Raw genomic sequence first — 22,082 nt, 5'->3', positions numbered from 1 at the left:
AGTTGGATGAAAGCACGCCGGTTGCATCGTTGTACTCGAGTTGACGTGCTTTAGCAAAATTTGTTGACATGCTCCTAAGACGGCGCGGACGAGACTTCAGAAGTATCTAGAAAGTCGTCGCAGGGAGCCGGCGAGTTATTTTTGGCTGCTTATTGGGGAGCGAACTTGTAGTGTGAGCTGACGGCAAAGTACGCTCAGCACGCGTTCCTGAGATCATTGGAGAAACGATGACCACGGATGCATCGGAACAGAGCTCTTCTTCGAGCCCCGCACAGGCTGTAAAGCAAGAGGGCAATGATTTGTTCAAGGCTGGAGATTTTGCAGGCGCCCTGGAGAAGTACACGAAAGCATTGTCGATCGTGGACAGCGGGGAGAAAGCCGTCTTGCTGAACAATAGAGCCGCGGCTAACTTGAAGCTACATAGATACGAACAAGCCCTAAAGGACGCTTCAGAAGGTGAAATCGACTTGTACTACGTGTGTTAAAATTTCGTTTGTCAGGTAAATATCGCGTCTTTTATCCTTACAGTTCTGGAACTTAACCAATCGGACGTGAAGGCACTTTTTCGGCGGAGTCAAGCTTACGAGGCTCTTGGAAAAGTGGACGAAGCTTTCAAAGATGCCCGTAAAATTCTCCAAATTGATCCGAAAAACAGCGCTGTCCAGCAGTGCCTCCGCCGTCTTAGTCAAGCCATTGATAAAATCGCAAGTATATGTTTTGTAAAGATTATGGGTTTTTGTATAAGACTATCTTGCGCTATCTGCTGCCGTTTCTTGATATTTATAATAATCAACGTGCAATCCAAATCAGTGTATCAGTTGTGTGAAGTGCCCTTTCTCGACGTAGTATATTACCCAGATCCAGAGGAGTGCATTATCCAGGTGCCATATGTACTATACATTCGTGTACATGGTCTGTTTTTGCAGTCGTGAGCAGTGTGCTACATATTGTTAAGGATGGTCTGGGGCACTGCCAGGTTTCAAAGGGCATGTGACATGCCACTAACTACAGCAATGGCGAAAGAGTAATTTTTTTCATGTCACATAATGGCTGCAGCCAATAATGAACTCATTCACACATTTCGAGCCACTGACGAAATTGTTTTTATGCGAAAAACAAAATGTGATCGACTGCACCTTAAAAATGCTTGCAGCCAATAATTTACACATTCACATGCTTCGAGCCACTGATAAAATTGTTTTTATGCAAAAAACAAAATCTGATTGACTGCACAATAAATTGATATTGTGAGCGCTGACTGTGCCGTTCATCTTGCTGGCGCCGGCGGCAAAAACGGGAGATATGTCCTCGTATGCCACAGTAAAAACAGATGGGGCGTGCAGGGTGCCAGGGAGCGGAGTGCTGCTGTGCTGGTGCCTTAGCTGCCATCGCGACCAAGTGGTCGTATACAACGTCCGCAGGCGCAGGTGGAATTGGTACCGGAGGCCGTGATGCAACTTCGGCATATGAAGGCGCATGGAAGGGCGCAGGAGACGGGGCACCTGCGACGCTCGTCATTAACGCCAGTTCATCCTTGATGATGTCCCGCAGATTAGTAGGAGGAGAGCAGACAGATGAAGTAGCTGTGCGGCCAGGAACAATGCCGTGGAGTTCCTCTCTCACGATGGTGCGGATGAGAGCGCGCAGTTCATGTTCTCCAGTAAGGCGGGAGTCACAGGAGGCGTGTGGAAGGCGCATTGAGTGGAGTGCGTCCAGGCGTTGGCACGTTGTAATGATGTCCTGAACTGAAGTTGGGTTCTGGATAACCAGAGCATTAAAGGCGATGGAGTTGATGCCTTTCAGTACATGACGAATACGATCGGCCTCGGGCATGTCACTTTGGGCACGGCGGCAGAGAGCCAGAACGTCTTCAATGTACGACGTGTACGATTCGTCGGGTCCCTGGATGCGAGTAGCGAGCTTCTGTTTCGCTACCTCAGAGCGTCCTGCAGACGTGCCGAAGATCTGACGCAGCTGCACCGTGAATGCTGACCAATCAGGAAAGTCGCTTTCGTGGTTATGATACCACGTCTTCGCGACCTCCTTGAGGTAAAAGGGAACATAGCGCAGCTTGTGTGCCTCGTCCCAGTAATTGCAAGCACTGGTTCTGTCGTAATTGTCCAGCCATTCTTCTACGTCCTCACCATGAAGGCCGGAAAATACTGGAGGGTCTCGCTGCAAGGTACTCACGGTGTACTGAGGCCCAGCAGGCTGAGCAGGCGCGGCAGCGACGGCAGGAGATGCGTCGTTTTGTGCCATGGATGTTGTTGGCGAGCACAGACGTCGACCAGACCGGAGCTCCAGGGGTGACCGGTAGAGCAAGAGGACGTGGGAATCACAGCACGCTCCACCACTTGTGAGCGCTGACTGTGCCGTTCATCATCTTCACTTGTGCATACAAATCATCGTGATCATCATCATCGTGTTGGCTGGTCGGTGTTCGGTTTTTGGTTCGCGCGCCTTTGCTGTAAATATAACAATCGTTCTGTCGTACCTGACGTCGTCTCACAATATTTAGTTTCTCGTGATATTGTGGCTCGCTAGAAACAGTGATGAAATGTGGGGCACCTTATTATAGATTATTGGAAATTTGATGCACTCATCAACAGCGCACCATAAACCGCACCCGAAGGAGATATCTAACTTTCCGTTTCTTTGCAGGCAAGAGAAAACGCAAGCACCACCAACAAGGTGACACAAATGATTGGCGTTATTGAGAACAACAGCTCCTCGCTTGAACTCAAGAACCAGGTAACAACAGAGACCCAAGATTCTTGTGAACACTCCTGATGTTTCATTGCTCATTTTCTTCTGTCACTTGTAGGCTGCGAACAACCTAGTTGTTATAGCTAGGGAAAAGGCTGGTGCAGAGGCCATTATCCATGCCAACAGTATCACGAAATGCCTGAGCGCAATGCGTTCGTTAAAGAATGCGGAGTTTTCCTTGTCTTGCATACGAATATTCAGCGAGCTGAGTAAGAAGAAGCTGGAGTGGGTATGTGAACTCTGTGTAATTTTGCTGCTGTTCGAATGCTGAACCCAAGCGTACCTTCGCAGGCTTTGAAAGTGTTGAACGAGTTCGGACTTGCCGCAATGATTGACCAGTTCGTCAGCAAAGACGAGCAGCACATCACAGCGGTGCAGTACCTTTTCCAGGCTATCATCAATACTCTCAGTGGGATGGACTCTAAGGAGTCAAAAAAGCCAGATCAACAAATGATGAAAGGTGTGTTATTGGATGTGTGGAGATGAGAAGTCATTAAACATTTTGATGAAGGGGATTATGTTTGTCAGGAACACAATTGCTTTCTATAGCAGTGTTTTCATGTACCCTTAGATTACTCTCCATTTAGCCCTTTGCAATGCTGCGTACTCATTTGGAGATGCGACTTACTTTTGTCATCTCTGTGCACTATTGGCAAGGAAGAGGCCACAAACACTCAATTAATGGTAAATTAAGTATTCCTGTTGCCTTCTATCACTTCTGGTTGAAATGTTTTGCTACAAATGATTGCTTTGGTGAAGCGGTACAGTAAAAGCTCGTTAATTCAAAACCCGTTAATTTGGAGAATCAGATAATTCAGACGCATTCTGCGGTCCCGGCAAGCATATGTATTGTTTAATGGTATAAAACTCGTTAATTTGATCATATTTGGCCGTAACTCGGTTCATTCGGACGATTCTCGGAGCGGGGGGCACCGAGCGTGAAGCACTGCAAATGTTTGACGCAAAGGAGCGAAAATGGCGTTCGTGGACAACCGAAACGAGATGGTCCAGTCTGCATCGCCATCGTCATCAACGCGAACCGTACAGTAACGACGTTCCTGGTTAATTTCGGGTTAGCACGTTTCAGGTTAGTTGAGCCACAGTCACATTGTGAACATAGTCGTGAGCGAGGAAAATTGCAGCTTTTACACTGCTCTTATGCAAAGTAAGTACAGGATTTATGTCTTCATCAAGAAAGTGAAAGAGTTGCCGTAATAGACATTTGTTTATTTTTTTCTTGATACTTTTGATAATTATGAATCTGGTCGATTCGGACATTTTTTCCAGTCCCGTGAAATCCGAATTAACGAGCTTTTAATATACCATGTTTAAAGAGACGTTGGACATGGGGCATTTCGACACGAATTTAAAGAATTTTTTTACCTTTTTATGAAGCAGATAACTATCTCAAGCAACTTGAGTGAGTGGTTGAATTCGGTTTATGAAGAAATATAGCATGACTGACTGTGAGTTTATTTGGTAATTATTTACGTTGCAATTACAATTAGTTGCTGTAATATGTGTATAACTTATTCTAGCACTACCACTTACTTTTAATTTGGTCTCCTGAACCTTGGTATAAAATTGCATAAATTTCACGCATTTAGTTGATCATAATGCATATCACAAAGGGTTAAGAGCATAAGCTAGGTAGCTAGGTGTAAGCGATGCCCATAAAAAGACTTATTTTATGTATTTTTCTGCAGATAACGAAGCACACATTGATGCAATCATGCTTGCACTGGTGAAAAGTTCCTCCAGTCGTGTCATGACAGCTCAAGGCCGTGACGCCATCTTGGAGCTTATCACAAAAAATGTTGACTATGATTGCCTCAACTGGGGCATGAAGTTGGTTGATGCGGATGGTAATGTATAAATTATAACACAGTCCACTCAGTGTTGTCTCATCGTGCTAGCTGTATTGTGCTCTTGAGTCTTCACGTCTGGTGAATGTTTCAGGCCTTAGGGAATTGCTGGAAGTTGCGAGTGAGCTCGAGGACATCAAGTACGAAAGCAGCATGGATATAAGTCCAAACACGAGACCGAACTGCTCAGTTGCATTTGAAAGGATATACTTTTGTATGGACCACGACAAAGCAAAAGAGAAGTACAGGGAAAAAGTGATGGAATACGTCAAGTAAGTGTCGAAATGTGTCAAACATGTACGTTCAAGAGGTACCCCTCAATGCTGTGTTTGTATTTGCACCTCAAAGGGTTTTGGCATCATCGCCACTAGCACGAAACCACTAGAACCACTAGCACGAAAGAGTGAATAAAGTAATAAAACTCTTTAGTCTGTGAACTTGTGTCCATAATGCAAAGCAACACTACAGTTAGAGTTACAGCGGAAAGCAGGGCTGTTGAGTTGAATCCCACAGCTACAATGCATCTGCTGTTATTATATGTTACCATACATTCTAGAACAATTATTGGTGCTCTCACGAATCCTAGATTTATGCCACTTCATTCATGGTACACAGACACACTGGTTATGCATGCCCATCTAACTATTGAATTGGCCATGAATTTTAATCAATTTCTGATAGTACTGCGAGTGGCATCTTGCACGAGAGAGACAATAGATGCATGCATATGAACGCATGTGCCTTTGCCCTGTCTCGTGTGCTTGCCTTTGGCAATTGTTGTGCTCCAGATCTTTCAACATGAACATATGAAAATTAGACCAATGGCAAAAGCACAGCTTACTTGCAGTGATCTTTTCTTTTCCTTTTCTTTTCGCTGCTGCATGCTACAGCATACTCCCATTATTGAAATTTGTTTATGTGTAACATACATATAAAAACAGAAGTCCCTTTAAACGAAGTTTTTTATTTCAAAGGTAATCAGTATCGAAATTTTAAGGTGGCATCACCAGATTTTTATCACATTTCTGGCATCCTGAGCCTCCAATGATGTTAGAGCTTTCTTCTTTGCAGTTCTGCAAATGTAATCATAGAACCTAGTTTAAATTTGTGCTAATAATATTTAGTGTATATCTAATATCCACGAGAAAACAAATATAAGTGAAAAAGTAGTGAAGTTAGGTCAAAAGTGTTTTCCCAGGACAACCTTTTGTCATTTTTTTCTGCGGGTATAAAATCCCCTAAAGACTGTTGTAAAAGATTATAGATCAAGCTTTTCAGGAGGCCTTATGAAGGAATACTTGATTCCCTGTGCTATCATATATAAAGAAAGGCATGCAAACATAGCCCCACGAGTAAAAGAAGTTGAAACCCTAGTAGAATGTTGTGTCCGTAGATAGTGTGCTGGATATCATCCATGGCAAGCTTACCTTTGTGGCTTTCAGTTCGAAACTGGGAGATGCCGAGATTGAAAGCAAGGTTCGTGTTACAGCTGCAATCACTACATTGCTTCTGGTAAGCCACCATTATTTAGTGCTTTGATGTACAGATCATAGCCACCAGGATTTTAGCCTTTGCATCTACTTGGTGAGATGATTTTTTCTGACAGCTTTTCAGTGGTAAAGATGAGGTGCTTAGTATATATTCGTGTCTATGGATGCGTGAATATTAGAAAATTTTGAGTAACCAGTCAAGTTGTGTTCTGTTTGATGTCTTCTAATTGGGTAATCACTATTTGTAAATGCAAATATTCTTTGAACATCTCAGTATGTGAACTGTGCAGAGACACATCCAGAAGCACAATAAATTTCATTCCCACAGATGTAGTGTAGGCATGAAACAACCTTTGTAGTTGAGCAGGCTATGATGCTCAGGGAGCTAGATTCTGTTAGTGTACAGTGATCATTCACAACCTCTAGAGTCCTGTGTGCATGAGCAAACTACTTAATTTGTTCTTAATGTGCAATCTAATGACACACATTTGCCTGCTGAGTAGGAAAATGTGAACATCATTTTGCACTGTGAAAACAGATGATGTTAATTATTAGAAAGAGTACTATCTCCAGAGTACTTCATATTTGATTAGATTCTGGCACAATTCAATGCATATTCTATTCACTCTCGAAAATTACTCTTGGCTTGCCTATGTACTGTCGTAAGCAATATGAGCTGGAACACTAAAATTACCTTTTAAAGGCCATAGCGGCTGAGCGCAATTGGCAAGTGCAAAATTGTTCATGTCACTTAGTGCTCAAGCGGAAGGGTATCTCTTGCAATTCAGTACGTCACGTTCATATCAGTACATTACAAGTAATCATTGAATGACCATTAATTCGGTGTTCCAGGTCATATTTCGCATGATAATGTGTGTCTAAATTTATTATTTTTTCTTTTCTTAAAGGCATTTTGTTCTTTTAGAGAATTTTGTCACCAGCATGTTTTGCACCCGCTTCCATAAAGAAGGTTCATGTATTTGCTGTCTGCATGTCCCTTAGGGTCCACTAGACGTTGGCAACAATTGCCTCGCTTCACCAGGGGTTGTTGAGATGATGCTTGCCATGGCCGGCTCTGAAGAAGAACTGCAGCAGGTAGGGTTGCTAACATATACTCTGGCCCAATGGTGTATGAATACGAACTTGTTAAACCATTTTACGAATGTTTTGTCAAGTTTTACGAAAAATAGATTAGTGTGTTTGCAGAATAATTCTTTAGAGTGAAGCTTATGTAAAATTAGGGGCATGTCAAAATGAACAATCTTCGAAATATTTCAGTGGACTTATCGTATCCACATGACTTTGTCTAGATTACCTCTGCTTTGTCAAAACGCAGGCGCTATACTTAATTATCTAGGCAGTACGTTGCAGCTTCGTCAAGAGGAGCGATGTGTGGTTTTCAGCAAAGAACACTTGATAACTTTAGCACCTTATAAGCTTAGTGCATACCTAGAACCTCTGCAGGCACGCTTTGTCACAATTATCGTCACTAACACGTAAACTGCTTGTGAAAATGTAAAGTCGAGGCAAAAATGTGCATATAGCTGGGGGATTGCAGGTCTAGGATGTTTGATATGATATGCAAGCTGTCTGGGCTGCAAATTTAAAGGGACTCCGACTTTCGGATACTTGATGAGGAGGATTCTGCAGAGCAACTCCTTTTCATTGGATCAAACACTTCAGGACGTTTCTTGATTCCCCATATCACGTTATTGCACCTTGCAGAGAGTAGCTGCTGAAGCCATCATTGCTGCAGCGTCCAAAAAGGACAAGTGCACAAGCATCATATCCACTGGACTGGGCATTCTCAAAAAACTGTACAAGTCTGAGAACGACAACATCAAAGTTCGCGCACTTGTCGTAAGTGTCCGATAAACAAAGTCCTTTTTGATGCTTTCTTAGCTGCTCATTTGCTCTGGCTGCACCACCTCGTTAACTGCAAAGTGTACAATGAGAATAAATTCACTTCTAGATGTACACTTTCATTGTTCCTAGTAAGTCTGGAACCATGGACCATGATGAAGCACCAGCCGAAGTACCATGGTAAATGTCGTTTCACTGTGAATTTTTTAACAGGGGCTGTGCAAGCTTGGCTCCTTTGGTGGCACCGACAGCAGTTTGCGTCCTTTCTCTGACGGAACCACTCTGAAGCTCGTGGGCACGTGTAGAAAGTGAGCATTGCATTGCATTTCATTGCAGTACTTTGAGGGTTAGTAGTGTTTGTGTGTAGCGTCATAAGCATGAACCATCCAAACCTTTGCTAGTTGTCTAAAGAGTTGTGCATTATAACTGGCGCATGCCTATTGTTAAAGCAGACATGCGGGTTCACAGATCTTTTTTTTTGGCAGATGCCAGCATACATGCCCAAACGGCTGGTTGGCTTTTCATACAGATAGATATGGATACTGGAGGTAATGAGGTCAGGTAGCCGAGACTAATATACATAATTGCTTGATCTGCCCTTGTTGGCGTAGTGTAGGGTAGGCACTGTTCGCACTACTACAGCTCGTGCAAGCTCCAGTTCTACATATAGTTAGTTGCCCTACAGTTAGTTGCCCTTCCTGTCATGATGTGTGATAAGGTGGTTCGGCCTTCTATCGGCACATTTTAATGAGGACCTAACTGGTTGTCTTTGCCCACCATGGTGGGTAAAGACAACTGGCTATGAAAGTGGCCTATTGGCTTACTGGCTATGAAATTCCATTACTGAGAGAAAAGTTGTGGGTTTGATTTCTGGCATTGGTACCTGCATTCTAATTGAAACTGAATGCAAAAATGATGCAAGATGCAAGTTTATGAACCACAGATAGTGAAAATTCATCTCGAGCGTACCTTAGTGTACCCCATAGCCCACGGTGCGGTTTTGGCAAGTCATGATTTGATTTTTGAACTGGTTGTCCTCCAGCTTCCTTATCAACCCAAAGAAAGACAAGGATCTCAGAAAGTGGGCAGCTGAGGGTCTGGCCTACCTTACTCTTGATGCTGAAGTGAAAGAAGACCTCATTGGTGACAAGGCTGCCATCCACGCTCTCATCGACCTGGCAAAGGTACACTGTTTGGTCATCTCTGCTCGTACATGAATGTCATTGATTACATTTACGACGGCACGTGTAATGGCACAGCTTGCATGCTCACAAGTTATGTTTTTCCAGAAAAGTAAAAGTGAAACTTGAGCAGGGACAGTGTATGTAATGAGCTAAAATAAATTTTTGAATCGATGAAGGCAAGATTAGTTCAACATTTGCACTCAACATTTAATGCATTTTATTTTCTGACTTGTGCTCGTGTGATGTAAACTGTGTTGGCTACATAGAAGTGCCTCGCAAAATGTTTGAATTGTTTTAGTATATTCTGATGCTCTATTTTAACCCCTTGAGGGTTTTTGTCGTACATGTACGGCAGAAGCTTCCTGGTACCAAAGGGTTTTCGTCGTACATGTACGGCATAGCGTTTATTTTTAAAACGCGCGCCTTTTTCGATCATTTCTCTTGTTTGGCCTGTGCTGCCACACTTCGGGAATACAGTAAAACCTCATTAATTCGAACTCGGTTATTTCGAAATCCCGTTTAATTTGAAGGGTTTCTGTGGTCCCATATTTTGCAATGTAAATCTGAGTGGATATTTTGAAGCGGCAGTCAGCGCCAGCCCAGTTAATTCGAAAACTTTGGGTGCCATGTGCCAATTCCATATCCCGATTTTGCCGCAACTCCGCGGAAGCGACGGCCATTAGAAGCCACAGGGCAATGCAGTGTAGCAATATTAATGAGTGACAGTTGAAGCAACCCAGCCTCGCTGGTGCTAGCGCAAAAAGAAAGTAATAAAAAAAAACGCAGTCTCGTGGTCAGCTACGTGTGCCTGTGGAAAAAAAAAAAGATGTGCTTCACTGCAACACAGCGGTGACACGCGGGCAGCATGTCGCATGCTTCTCACAACGTCAACGCGTCATGATTTACCTATTCTTTTTGGGAAAAGAAAAGATAATAAAGGACGACCTGACGGAATTCATGATGTATGTGAACCTCCGACTAGCGGTTGCTCCGGCAATTTGCGCACTTGCACTGCTGGCGGAGTTCTTGCCTGTAACGCCTACTTCGAAAACTCTGTTCGAAATCTTCAATGATCATGTTTACCAGCCAGAACAGATCGCGGATTCTGTCACACTGGCCATTATCATATTCTTTATTTTAGCAGAAATAATGGGCGAATGGTCGCATCATGACGTGCTGACGCTGCGAGGAGCAGGTGACATGCTGCCCGCGTGTCATCACTGTGCTGCAGTGAAGCACGTCGTTTTTTCCGCAGGCACGTATTTCAGCTGACCACGAGACTTCCTTTTTTCTTTTCTTCTTTTTTGCGCTGACAGCAGCGAGGCCCGCATTTTCCCGGGTTTGCGGCAAAAATGGGACCGGATATTGCTGGAAAACAACCCTTGGAGCCGCAAACTAGAAGGCCAAACGACCACCTCCGATTACTTTCAGTAATTCAAAGTTCCGTGCATCCCGCTTTTTGTATGTTTCGTTAATTCGAAAACCTGCTTAATTCGAAAGTTTTTCACAGTCCCAGTGACTTTGAATTAACAAGGTTTTACTGTACATCGAATTTTTTTCATGCGCCGATGTCTCTCTGTTGCATTTCTTTTTTTCACTTCCCAAAACGGCGCGCCGGCTATTGCTTGCCCATCTGAATGCGTTCACGGTGCATCTGGTTTAAAGTGCGCGCCTTTTTGGATCATTTCGCTTGTTTTGCATGTGCTGCCACACTTCAGGAATACATTGAATTTTTTTCATGCGCCGATGTCTCTCTGTTGCATTTTTTTTTTCACTTCCCAAAACGGCGCGCCGGCTATTGCTTGCCCATCTGAGCACGTTCGAGGTGCAGCTGGTTTAAAGTGCGCACCTTTTTCGATCATTTCTCTTGCTTTGCATGTGCTGCCATGCTTCGGGAATACGTGGAATTTTTTTCATGCGCCGATGTCTCTCCGCTGTTGTTTTTTTTATGCTTCGCAAAATGGCGTGCCGGCTATCACTTGCACAACCGAATGCGCCCGCGGAGTGGTTGGTTTCAAACGCGCACCTTCTTCGATCATTTCTCTTGCTTGGAATGTGCTGCCACGCTTCGGGAATACGTGGAATTTTTTACTGCGCCGATGCACCTCCGTGCGCCGATGTCTCACCGTCTATTTTTTTTTTTTTTGCTTTCCAAAGCGGTGGCTTTCAATTGCGCATCAGAACGCGCAGACGCGGTCTGGCAGGTTTCAGTTTCGTCCTTCGGGTGGTTTTCGCTTCTTGCGCCCGCGAAGCTGATGGCTGTTTGGTTTCTAATCTCTCAAAGCGTGACCGCTTGTTACTCTCTCGTTTATTACTCCCCGGGCACGATTACATCTGTTTCCGTGCGGCGCTGAATTACATAAATGACGCCGCCGTGATTGCATTTCCTGTTTTGGGGCCTCGGAAAAACTAACTACGTCTTGTTGGCAATAAGACGGAGGATTACTGTAGCTTTTTCACTCGTTTTGCTTTCCGGACGGGCGCACAACCATAGAGTTTTCTTCTGTGCGCTCACTGACGCAATTCGCTTACGCCATGTAAGCGCACGCCGGTTGCTCTGCTGCCGGTGAGTCGAGCAGCGATTCTTCCGATACGGACTGTTCCCCAAGTGCCGAATCATAATCTGATTCATTGGATTTAAGTTTGTCAGACGAGGATTTTTTGACAATTTCAGACTCCGATGACGATCAAGGAGCGACATCTGAAAAGCGTGCGCGGCGAGCCATGCTTCAAAGACTATCATGCGCTGAAATGTTCTTAGTGTTAGAGCACGGACATCTTTAACCGGAAAAGTACTCGGGTGCGCTTATTTTTGTATGTCTGTGAGCTATGTTTAATACAATGCATAATTTTTATTTATAAAAAAGAGTTAAAGATTTTTTTAGGATTTTGCTTGATTTTACTACGAATAGACCATGTGTATGTAACAACAGAAATGATTTTTTTTGTCACTTTACGGTCATGAAAAAAATTTTTAGATGATTTTTTTCTGAAATAGAATCGTCTGAAGAATTTATTTCAGCAATAAAAAAATTACACGTTTTTGGACTGGATTTCGCGAAAAAATTCGACCCTCAAGGGGTTAAAGAAAGATATAGCTTCAAAGAAAGGGTGGCATGTACTACCTACCTAATATCAGTGATGCTCTACTGTCACACTTTGGTGCAGACCGAACAAAAGTCTGTCCTCTACGGCGTTCTCACAACATTGGTCAACCTCACAAACAGCTATGAGAAGCAGGAAATCATACCAGAGCTCAAGGAACTTGCCAAGTTTGCCAAGCAGCATGTACCTGAAGAGCATGTATACGTAAGTGATTCCTTTTACTAGTTTTTGCCAGGAAAATGGAAATAAAAAGGCAGAATAAGCTGCTGTATTCATCATAGGTGGTCTGTATGGTGGTTCCATACAATAAGGCAAAGCTCTTCGCACAACTGTAATAAAAGCATGAACTTGTGTTGGCCACTGCACCTTCAAGACAGTTAAAAGTTGCTCAAAGAATGTGTGTATATGTAATCGTAGTTAATTGACAAGTGTTTCGAACTGTATGCAATTCCTGCATCTCATTTTTAATAAACAGGACATGCAAAGTGTATTCCTAATTCACAAAATTGCATAACATGATATTCGGCACACGACAGTGCCTAATGTCAGTAAGTTATTGTGCTAGTTCTGACTTGTATGTGCAAATATATACATGCTTCCAATTAAGCGTGTGATTGGTTGTCATTTTTGAAAGACAGTATGCAGAGGTGATAATGTGTGCGTAAGCAAAATTTTGCAAGTAGAATTTTTAGTGAGACTTGTCTGCTGCTACACCATCTTTGTTTTAGCTGATAGTACTGCATATTTATTGGGGTTAATGTATAACAAAAAAATTGCAACGGGAAAAACTATATGCGGTGCATTTACAGGGGCCCTGCGACACTTATTCAGCATGGTCAGAAAACACTGCTGATCGGTAGTCGAGGCTTCTGAGAAAATGTGAGCCGACCATTATAGTGCAGCACATGGCCTGGAATTTACAATTCATTCTCAAAGTCAACTAGAAATTGCTCGCTCTTCTCTCAACAGATGACGCCATAAATCCAAATGACTGCGCCATAAATCCAAAGCCCACGGCCATTGGCTGATTTAAGCATCGTGAGCTGCATAGTTACGGTGGCTGCTGCGGGATGCCTCGACATGTCCGCACACTCACTCACAATCACACTGAAAGTAAGCCCTGCGTTCGTAGAAAAAAAGAAAAGAAATTGCTCAAGGTTATGATGTGTGCTGACAGACGGACTTAGCTTCTTGCCCTTTTGTCATCACACGCCCTCTCCCCCCCCCTCCCACATAGCTTTCAGCATGCTTGCTAGTATGAAAGGAGAGAGAGAAAGTGCTTAAAGTATGCGACAAATCCTCTAACTCCACTTGTATTTGACAGATTCTAAAGATTTTTGCGGGAGTCGATTGCGGGGGTTGGGAGGCAATAAACTCCTTTAATGAAGCCATTTGGTTATTACTTCGACAAGTGTTGCAGGGCCCCGTTAAAAGAGCACTAACTATTATCAATTGCGACATGCACAGCCTGTTGACTGCTGGCTGCCCTTTATTTTGTTCTGTGGGCTGTGCATGTGCATGGCTTGAGGGTCACATTATATTTGTGTTGAGGAATTGTACAATACAAGAATTCAGTGTGAGAATTTTGCTTGAGTGTTTTAATATTTGTGACTTCATGTGGTTTCTTACTGCTTGTAGGACTCCAAGGAGCATGTCGACAAACGAACAAAAATTCTTGCCGAGTCGGGTGTCACTGTGGCACTCGTGGCCCTGTCATCGACAGAAAGCAAGAACAGTCGGGAAATGATTGCCAGGTAAAGCCACCTTTTGTTCTACTTAATTAATGCCCACGTTGCAAATAACAGAAAGGCTGGTGCCGAGAAAAGGGCCTGTAAACAAGGGTGAAAGGTGAACTTGTCAGCTAGTTGGTTGAACATATCGCAGGGGAGCAGCGCTACCCTACAATATGTTCAGTTGCCAGTCAGCGCTACGTGTTGTTGCTTGTGTGCCTTACTCATTCGAGCTGCCCCCCACTGACCAGGAAACAACCCCATGATCCAAAATTTGTGAGAAACAGATAACTGTGAACTTGTACGACGTGGACATGCTGCCACAAGATTTATGCGAATAAGTGCTGTAATAAGGAAGTTACAGGGCATACAAGAACCCGCATCAGCTGGTTTCAGTTTCTCGCTCAGCCTCCCACCCTTCTCTGCCACAAAGAAGGGTACGCGTAGCCTGTTGTTGTGACTACGACAACTTCGACAACATAACATGACATCAGTGATTATGTAATCAGTGCGCAGCCAACAACTGAGCAAGGCTTCCTCCACATTGCACTCGGGTCAGAGCGGCATGGTGAGGAAGCATGGCAACTGCGCGACCAAAGCCGCATCACCACAGGGCCAAGTCGCCATATTGTAGTGCAGAGGACCAATTGATGAAGTCGGTGCTACGTAAAGTTGCCCATGGGCAACTTTATGTCACTTCGCGGGGGAGGAGGACTGGACAGGTACTGGAGAGGAACGCGGGAATTGTTTTTCTAAAGGGAGCGTCTGTGCGGCACGCAGTGCTGTGATATTCACAAAATGTGACCGCTGCGGTCTTGTGCACAGATGTAAAGAAAGAGTCAGAGCCTGTATACTGGCCCTTCAAGGAAGTAGAATGGTTTTTATTTCAGGAAAATTCTAACTTGGCGCTTTTATCAATGTTCGATGCAAAGGGAAAGAAAGTGCAGAGAAAGCTGCAATGCCACCACTGGGATCGAACACTCAACCTTGCATTCAGTTTGGAATGCTCTTGCAACTGAACTGAGAAAAGTGAGCTCCCTGAGAAGTCACCAGGTCAGCAAACAACTAATGTTAACTTCTCAGGGTTACGCAGTTATTCATTGTGTGGCAAATGTCTACCGCTGCCAGCAAATAAGAAATTTCACAGTTGTTTGTGAGATTCCATATACTGTGCAGGAATAAGAGGTATTGCCGACAAGTTTGAAATATGATCCTTCCGCAGGAAGTTTGTAATGCCGTCATATGACATCTCATGCTTACTTCATGCACTCAGACGGTGCCTAGCGAGACAGTCTGGCAAATTCGAATTTCTTGCTCTCGCATTCATTGCTTCACCCTTGAGGCGAAACTATGACTTTTTAATGTGTGTACTGTATCTTTTGAAATAGCAGTGTAAACATGTGCTGATTGATGAAAAGTTTATCATCTTTCATTTCTTTTCTTCAGAGTATTCAATGCAATATGTGAGCATCAGGAGCTCCGTGGCCACGTTGTTCAGCAAGGCGGAGCAAAGGTAAGGCAGAGGGCTTGCACTCCGTTCTTCTTTAATTTGTAAAAGGATGCTTCAAACAGTAAAGGAAAAAGTTCATTCAGTATCATACATTTTGATGCAGTTCCCTTATGATGCTGTGATGCCAACATAGTGCTTGGCACATATGTTGTAATTCATTGAATGCACATATAACATTATGTTCAATTTACAACCTGTGATGTTCAGTGTGTTAAACTTCTTAAAACAGCATTAAAGCCTTTATAAAAGTAATCTAGCTCAATTTGATCACTAGGCAAACTTCACATGATACAGTTCATATATACCGTATTTTCCGGTGTATAAGACGCACCTTTTTTCCTAGATTTTCGCTGGTGCGTCTTATACAACGGTGCGTCTTATATACGCAAAAAGTCTTCTGCGAGACCAATTTGTTTATATTTAATTTATGAGTACGATAAACAGAGCTCGAGAGCATTCGTAAAAATATATCTAATTTTTTTGTAACAATGAAGCGGCTGCGATCTTAGATGTCAGCTACTTGCTGTTCAAGCAGCGCGGCGACCACGGAGATTACGGCCGCAATAAAAGCCACCACTGTCGCGTGCCCCATTGTACTGTTTGTTCTTAAACGAAGAATTAAACCCACAGAACTGAGGCAATAAATAAAAAAGAGCACCACATTGGTCCGTTGTAACGTTGTAGCGCCCACAATATCAGTTACAAAAGCGAAAGTACCACTTCATTATCATCATCATCAGTTTCCGTGTGAGACGTCGCTGCAGTCCAGCAGTAGTCGCAGCTTCCGGCTTCCGGTCGCCATTTACGTTTTGTATGCGTGTGTAGGTGGTATCCGACGACCGTGTGATAACCGTGCGGCGCGTTCGTTGTTTATGTGTTCTCGCCAAGTCTGGTAATGCCCTAAAGGTATGGTAGCCACCATAGTACAGGCAGTGCCAACGATGTGCTTCAAGGTGCTTACAATGCTGCGTAAAAGTTACTCAGAGGCTGACGACGGCAACCCAGCGATGCTGCCAACCGAGGCGGAAGAACTTTTGACAGTGCGCCGGAGGATGTGGCTTCAAATCCAGTAGAATAAATAGTGGCTTTCTGCGCCTTAATAAAACTGCTGCTTACAGATATTCAGTGCCGTGCGTGACTACGCATTTCGCAATCAATGTACTCTGCGTGGGTCATTGTGTTTTATCATGTCGACTGAGTTAAAAATAGATGCGTCTTATACAAAGGTGCGTCTTATATATCATTTTTTCTTCCGAAAGTCGTAAAAAGTAGGGGGTGCGTCTTATACAAAGGTGCGACTTATACACCGGAAAATACGGTAACCAGTATGATAATACAATCATTTGTGTTATCTTGCGGTCACATTGACCTTTGACATCATACGATTGCATTGACTGTTGAGCACAGCACTTGACCAGTAGACAGGCTCGCTTGTTTTATCGTGTTGTGTGCTTGCAGGTGCTGCTCAAGCTTGCTCTGGAAAACACACCCAATGGAAAGATGATAGCAGCACAGGCCTTGGCTCGGCTCGGAATCACCATCAATCCTGAGGTTGCTTTCCCTGGTCAGAGGGTGAGCCACACTCTTTTTGAATACATGCTGTCGTAGCCCGAAGGGCCCCCTCTCACCAGGCCACAGTGCAAATTTTGGTTAACTTATAGGAAGTAGTAAGGTTGTGTCTAGGGGGTGTAGCGCCCTCCTTTAGGTAGCGAACAAATCGGATAGCGCGCGACCGCAAGAAAAGGAAATGAAAATAGCGCTTAGCTGTGGCACGTGAAGCCACAGCTCACGTTCCCTGCTGGCATTGATTAGGGTTTAGCCGGCCACACAGTCAGCCTGGACTGACTTAAGCCGGCGTACCTGGAGACCACCATAAAAAGCCTCACATTTATGCCTGGCCTGTTTTGCTGCCACAAACGGCCTTCCGTGACATTCCGACTTCCAGTCTACGCGGGTGGACCTGTAGCACCCTCCTTTAGGCAGCGAGCAATTCGGGTAGTGCATGACCGCAAGAAAAGAAAAAGACGGCGCTCAGCTGTGGCACGCGAAGCCACGGGTCGCGTTCCCTGCTGGCATCGATTATGGTTTAGCCGTCTCTTTCTTTTGCTCCTGTGGCATAAGCCTACAGGAGTATTTAACCGAAAGAATTTTCCAAATGGTTTTATTATTGGAGGAGCGAGATAGTATTGAATAGTGGTGTTACTATGCTCTTGGGAGGGAAGAGCCGCTTTCGACAGAGACATTCTCCTCCTTTGCCTCAGCTAGCGTCCTCGAGCGGTGTGCTTTTCCTGCGTTCTCCCATGTGCTGCAGCACCCTTTTTACAGCAGTAGCAATAACTTTCGATTGTATGTGGATGAAGCATAGAGTTTCATAAAAATAACTAGAGGGATATCTTTTTTTTTTTTTCGGAAGTCTGCCCTTAGGCATAATATTTATTCAGAAATACACATATAAATTTGCTTCGTGTATGAAGTCCAGTAACGAGCGGTGGTGAGGTCCACTAATCCAGCGGTCAAGGTGGGGTGGTCGGCCAGGCCTGAGGCCTGTTGCACGTAGGTGACGATGGCTTAATTGTAGACCCTTGCATGTCCACAATAAGTGTGTGACAGTTACATCGCTGATTGGGGCGTCGCAAAATGGGCACGATGTACCATACGGGCCGCGATAGTTTTGCGCCCAAAGGGTGGTCACGGGTGGGGTAAGTGCAACCCCAACGCGAAGCCTCCGCAACGTAACCTCCTCTCGGCGGGTTAAACCACCTGGGAGGTCTGACCCACACGGAGGTATAAGAGCTCGTGTGGTACGTCGGAGGCTTTCTTTTTCGGCACTAGTGTCTATAGGAGCTGCAACGCATGGTACTTCAGCCAGCACGGGAATGATGGGTAGTGCATGGGTTTGTCTAAGCTTCATTTTTTCGGCACTGTGTGGCTTTTGGACCTTTAAATATGGTAATTATTAAAAAAAGTTCGGCAGTCCCACTTCACCACCTTGGCCCTTTTAGGCTCACCATTTTAAATCAGTTCATGAGGTTCACAACAAGCCATTATTTTATCCGAAACAAAAGGCAAAACACAACACTGAACAATGCCACAAGTATGTTCGAAGCCACAAGCACGAAGACTAGTCAAACACATTCGCTGCTCATCATTCCCATGGTGCTGAATGATCGCAGCGCTGCAGTTTCCTCTAGTAAATATTGTAGGAAACTCTACGGTATGAAGATCCTGACACTTCTGTTTTTTATTAATGGAAGCTGTGCGAGCCAGAATATTAGCAACAATGAGCATGCATGCTACCACAATATTGCACCATTGGCCTTGGAAATCAAACTGAAGACAATGCATGTGAATGTGTCTTGCAGCAGCAGTCAGATAAGAAATGACATCTGATTGTATGGTCCTTCGCTGCTTTCTTTGTGTGTTTGAGGGGTGTAATGAAAACGACCTCGCACATTGTCACAAACTCTGGACTCGCTTTCCGACGAGGGTAGCGATGCGGACTTGTTGGGTTGCCGTACATTTAGGGGTTGAGCGTGAAAGAACACAAGGACAAAAGAAGCAATGTACACACTGGTGCCAGTGTCTGTATACATTCCTTCTTTTGTCCTTGTGTTCTTTTGCACTGAACCCCTAAAAGTACTCATTTTCTCTATTACCAGTGATGAGCAGTGAGGTGGCTTGCAGAATCCCAGTAACCTTTGCTGGCGAGCTAGTTGGCAATGCATAGTTCGTACGTATAACAGCACTGTGTAACTAACTAGCTGGAAGTCAGCACTGTGTCCGGTGTCTTCTTAGTTTCTTGTTGCGTTAGTGCTCGTATAAACTATGAACTTTGCAGAATCCACCTTCCACTGCATCATAATGATGCAGTGGAAGGTGCACTCAACTGCACTTTGGAGAACGCAAAGCAGTTGACTAACGAATAGCTCGATCAAATATTGTTCCATGTAATTGAAGGACCAAGCAGAAAGTGCACCGACGAGCTTTCTTGGAACTGGCAGAGGAAAATGCACCGAAAACTACGCTTATTCATTTCTTTTAAACGAAAGGGTTCGCATTTGTTCCGTAGACTACAGTTCAGTCATCATTGCACAGGAAAGTAGGCAACATTGTTATGCGATACAGCCGTACCATCATTCTTTCATTTTCCTTTGCTTATACCTCAATGACATTTGAATGAGGGGTGGGCATACCATCGTGCTGAAAATATTAGCTGCATGCGTTCACCGTGGTAACGATGGCACAGTACACACATGAGGAAACTGTAATCGGTATCACTTTGTTAGTGACTCGTGACAGCCCTGCAGATGACGCACTTGGCACACAGGTTGTTTCTGAACCTAAATGCAAATTTGTTATGACTTTACGCTCTTTTTTTTTCTTTGCACAGGCTCTCGAGGTGGTCCGGCCCCTTTTGTCCCTGCTTCACCCAGATTGCTCTGCGCTGCAGGGCTTTGAAGCACTGATGGCACTCACGAATCTTGCTACAGTCAGTGAGAGTGTCAGGTAAGCCTACAAATAAGACTGATGTTATCATCTTTAGCTGTAGTCTGTACAATTTCTGTTAATTTTGTGATTTACCTGTATAAAAAAGGTGACGGAGAATATCTGATCATCCCTGCCCTGTCTTGTGGGAACTTGCAGTTGCATGCAGCTAAAGTAGTGGTGCAGGTTATGCCCAAAATTTCAGTGCGCAAGCAACCTGCTGTTGTGGTCTTATGGTTATGGTACTTGACTACTGACCCGAAGGCCGCGGGATCAAATCTCGGCCACAGTGGCCGCATTTCCATGGGGGCAAGATGCTAGTGGCTGGTGTACTTAGATTTAGTGCACATTAAAAAACCCCAAGTGGTTAATACAAAAGTTTCAGGTCATGTAGTGTTGTTCAGTGACGATTCTTCTTGTATCAAACCATGTGTGTACAACCTTTTTTAAAAACGAGGGAGAGCTCTTTGAAAATCACACGGAGCTGTCACTGCCTTAAGTTTGTAACCCTATACCTTCTAATAAGGAAAATACTTTGTGTTTTGGAGCTGTCTCGTATTGCAGCCTTGGTGAGGTAAGAGGGAAAGGTGACACTGTGTTTGTCAATATTGTGGAAATGAACATCTTGTGTGGGGTACAGTGGCATCTTCTAACATCAGCTGTCAACGTTGTATCTCTGCAGGACCCGCATGATCAAGGATGGAGGCATCACCACGATAGAGAACTATTGTTACGAAGATCATGTCATGCTCAAACGGGCTGCCACCCAGTGCATCCTGAACTTGATGCAAAGTGAAGAGGCAAGTCTTACTATTCAAAATTATTTGTTAGTGCAGTGTTGCGACTTCTTTTGGGTGTGTCTGTCTATGCACACATGTGTTTTGTGCCTGTTAAGAATTGCAGCTTTGAGTGCTAGAGTTTTAAACCAGGAGACCTGGAGAAATGGCATTGCTGCCGCTGTGCGCATTCAGACTGCTGCAAGTGTAGTAAAAATGCACTGGTGAAAAAAGAACGATGTTTTAAAGTTTTGGTTTCTTAGTTGGCAAGAGGTGCCAAAGCTGAAAATTTAAAAAGTACATGAAACCGCATGTAGTCATATACCGTATATACTCGCATAATGATCGCACTTTTTTTTCAAAAAAATTGACGCCAACTTCGGGGTGCGATCATTACGCGGGGTAAATTTTCCGTGAAACAATATTCTGAGCACCGAAAACGCAAAGAAGTCGCTAATCTGAATTCTTACGATAGCTATCATGAACATAACCAAAAATAAAAGTAGAGTAAGGCTTACCTTTGTAATAAAATGCACGCATTACGCAGGAGCTACATGCATGGAACACTGCCCTTTTATTTTTGAACTCTCTGACCCCCTAACGTTCATTCTGAGTCCGAAGCGTCACTGGCGTCAGTGTCGTCGCCGCACGATTCACTGTCGGAATCGGCAGTGTCTTCACTGTCCCACAGACGGTCATCTTCTGTCCCGTCGAGCGCGTTGGAAATGCCAGTCTTCTTAAAGCTCTTGACGACCACCTCGTCGGAAATGGTACTCCACGCTTCGAGAATCCATGAGCAGAGGACTTCCACGGAGGGTCTCCTGATTTTGCCACTTGGCGTGAAATCGTGGTCGCCCGCCGCCATCCACTCTGCGTACAGCCTCCGGACGTTGTCCTTGAACGGTTTGTTCAGTGACACGTCCAGAGGCTGTAGCAGCGAAGTTAGACCCCCAGGGATCACTGCGATTTCCGTGTGCCGCTCCTTCAGCTCGGTACGGACACTGTCAATGAGATGGCCCCGAAAGCTGTCCAGCACAAGAAGTGAAGGAAGCAGAAGCGCTCCTGCTCTTCGCCCCCAAACCGTCTTGATCCAATCGACCATGTGGTCTGCCGTCATCCACCCTTTTGCTTGAGCGCGGATGTGGATGCCACGGGGAAAGTTTCCCTTCGGAATTGTTTTCCGCTTCAGAATCACGTACGGCGGCAGCTTCCACCCGTCTGCCGTCACTGCGAGCATCACGGTGCACCGCTGCTTCTCCGCACAACACGTTTTCACGAGCACACTTCGAGCACCTTTCTCGTTCACAG

At 44.5% G+C, this 22,082-nt stretch overlaps 1 protein-coding gene across 1 annotated transcript in view; it reads left to right on the top strand.

Moving 5' to 3' along the window:
- Positions 1-13: 13 nt before the first annotated feature.
- The window catches only part of LOC119382995 (protein unc-45 homolog B), a 28,946-nt gene continuing 6,877 nt past the window's right edge, over positions 14-22,082 (top strand). Inside the window, exons 1-18 of the mRNA XM_037650946.2 lie at positions 14-456; positions 529-704; positions 2,662-2,751; positions 2,825-2,995; positions 3,058-3,226; positions 4,473-4,631; positions 4,726-4,903; positions 6,074-6,143; positions 7,124-7,216; positions 7,847-7,981; positions 8,198-8,292; positions 9,027-9,168; positions 12,337-12,477; positions 13,912-14,027; positions 15,450-15,516; positions 16,972-17,085; positions 19,904-20,019; positions 20,681-20,798. Of these exons, the coding sequence (XP_037506874.1) occupies positions 228-456; positions 529-704; positions 2,662-2,751; positions 2,825-2,995; positions 3,058-3,226; positions 4,473-4,631; positions 4,726-4,903; positions 6,074-6,143; positions 7,124-7,216; positions 7,847-7,981; positions 8,198-8,292; positions 9,027-9,168; positions 12,337-12,477; positions 13,912-14,027; positions 15,450-15,516; positions 16,972-17,085; positions 19,904-20,019; positions 20,681-20,798 (2,379 nt within the window). The 5' untranslated portion in view covers positions 14-227. The remainder of the gene's footprint in view (positions 457-528; positions 705-2,661; positions 2,752-2,824; positions 2,996-3,057; positions 3,227-4,472; positions 4,632-4,725; positions 4,904-6,073; positions 6,144-7,123; positions 7,217-7,846; positions 7,982-8,197; positions 8,293-9,026; positions 9,169-12,336; positions 12,478-13,911; positions 14,028-15,449; positions 15,517-16,971; positions 17,086-19,903; positions 20,020-20,680; positions 20,799-22,082) is intronic.

Source organism: Rhipicephalus sanguineus, chromosome 2, assembly GCF_013339695.2.
Source record: "Rhipicephalus sanguineus isolate Rsan-2018 chromosome 2, BIME_Rsan_1.4, whole genome shotgun sequence".
Classification (NCBI taxonomy): Eukaryota; Metazoa; Arthropoda; class Arachnida; order Ixodida; family Ixodidae; genus Rhipicephalus; species Rhipicephalus sanguineus.
This window is presented reverse-complemented; position numbering and strand designations above follow the sequence as displayed.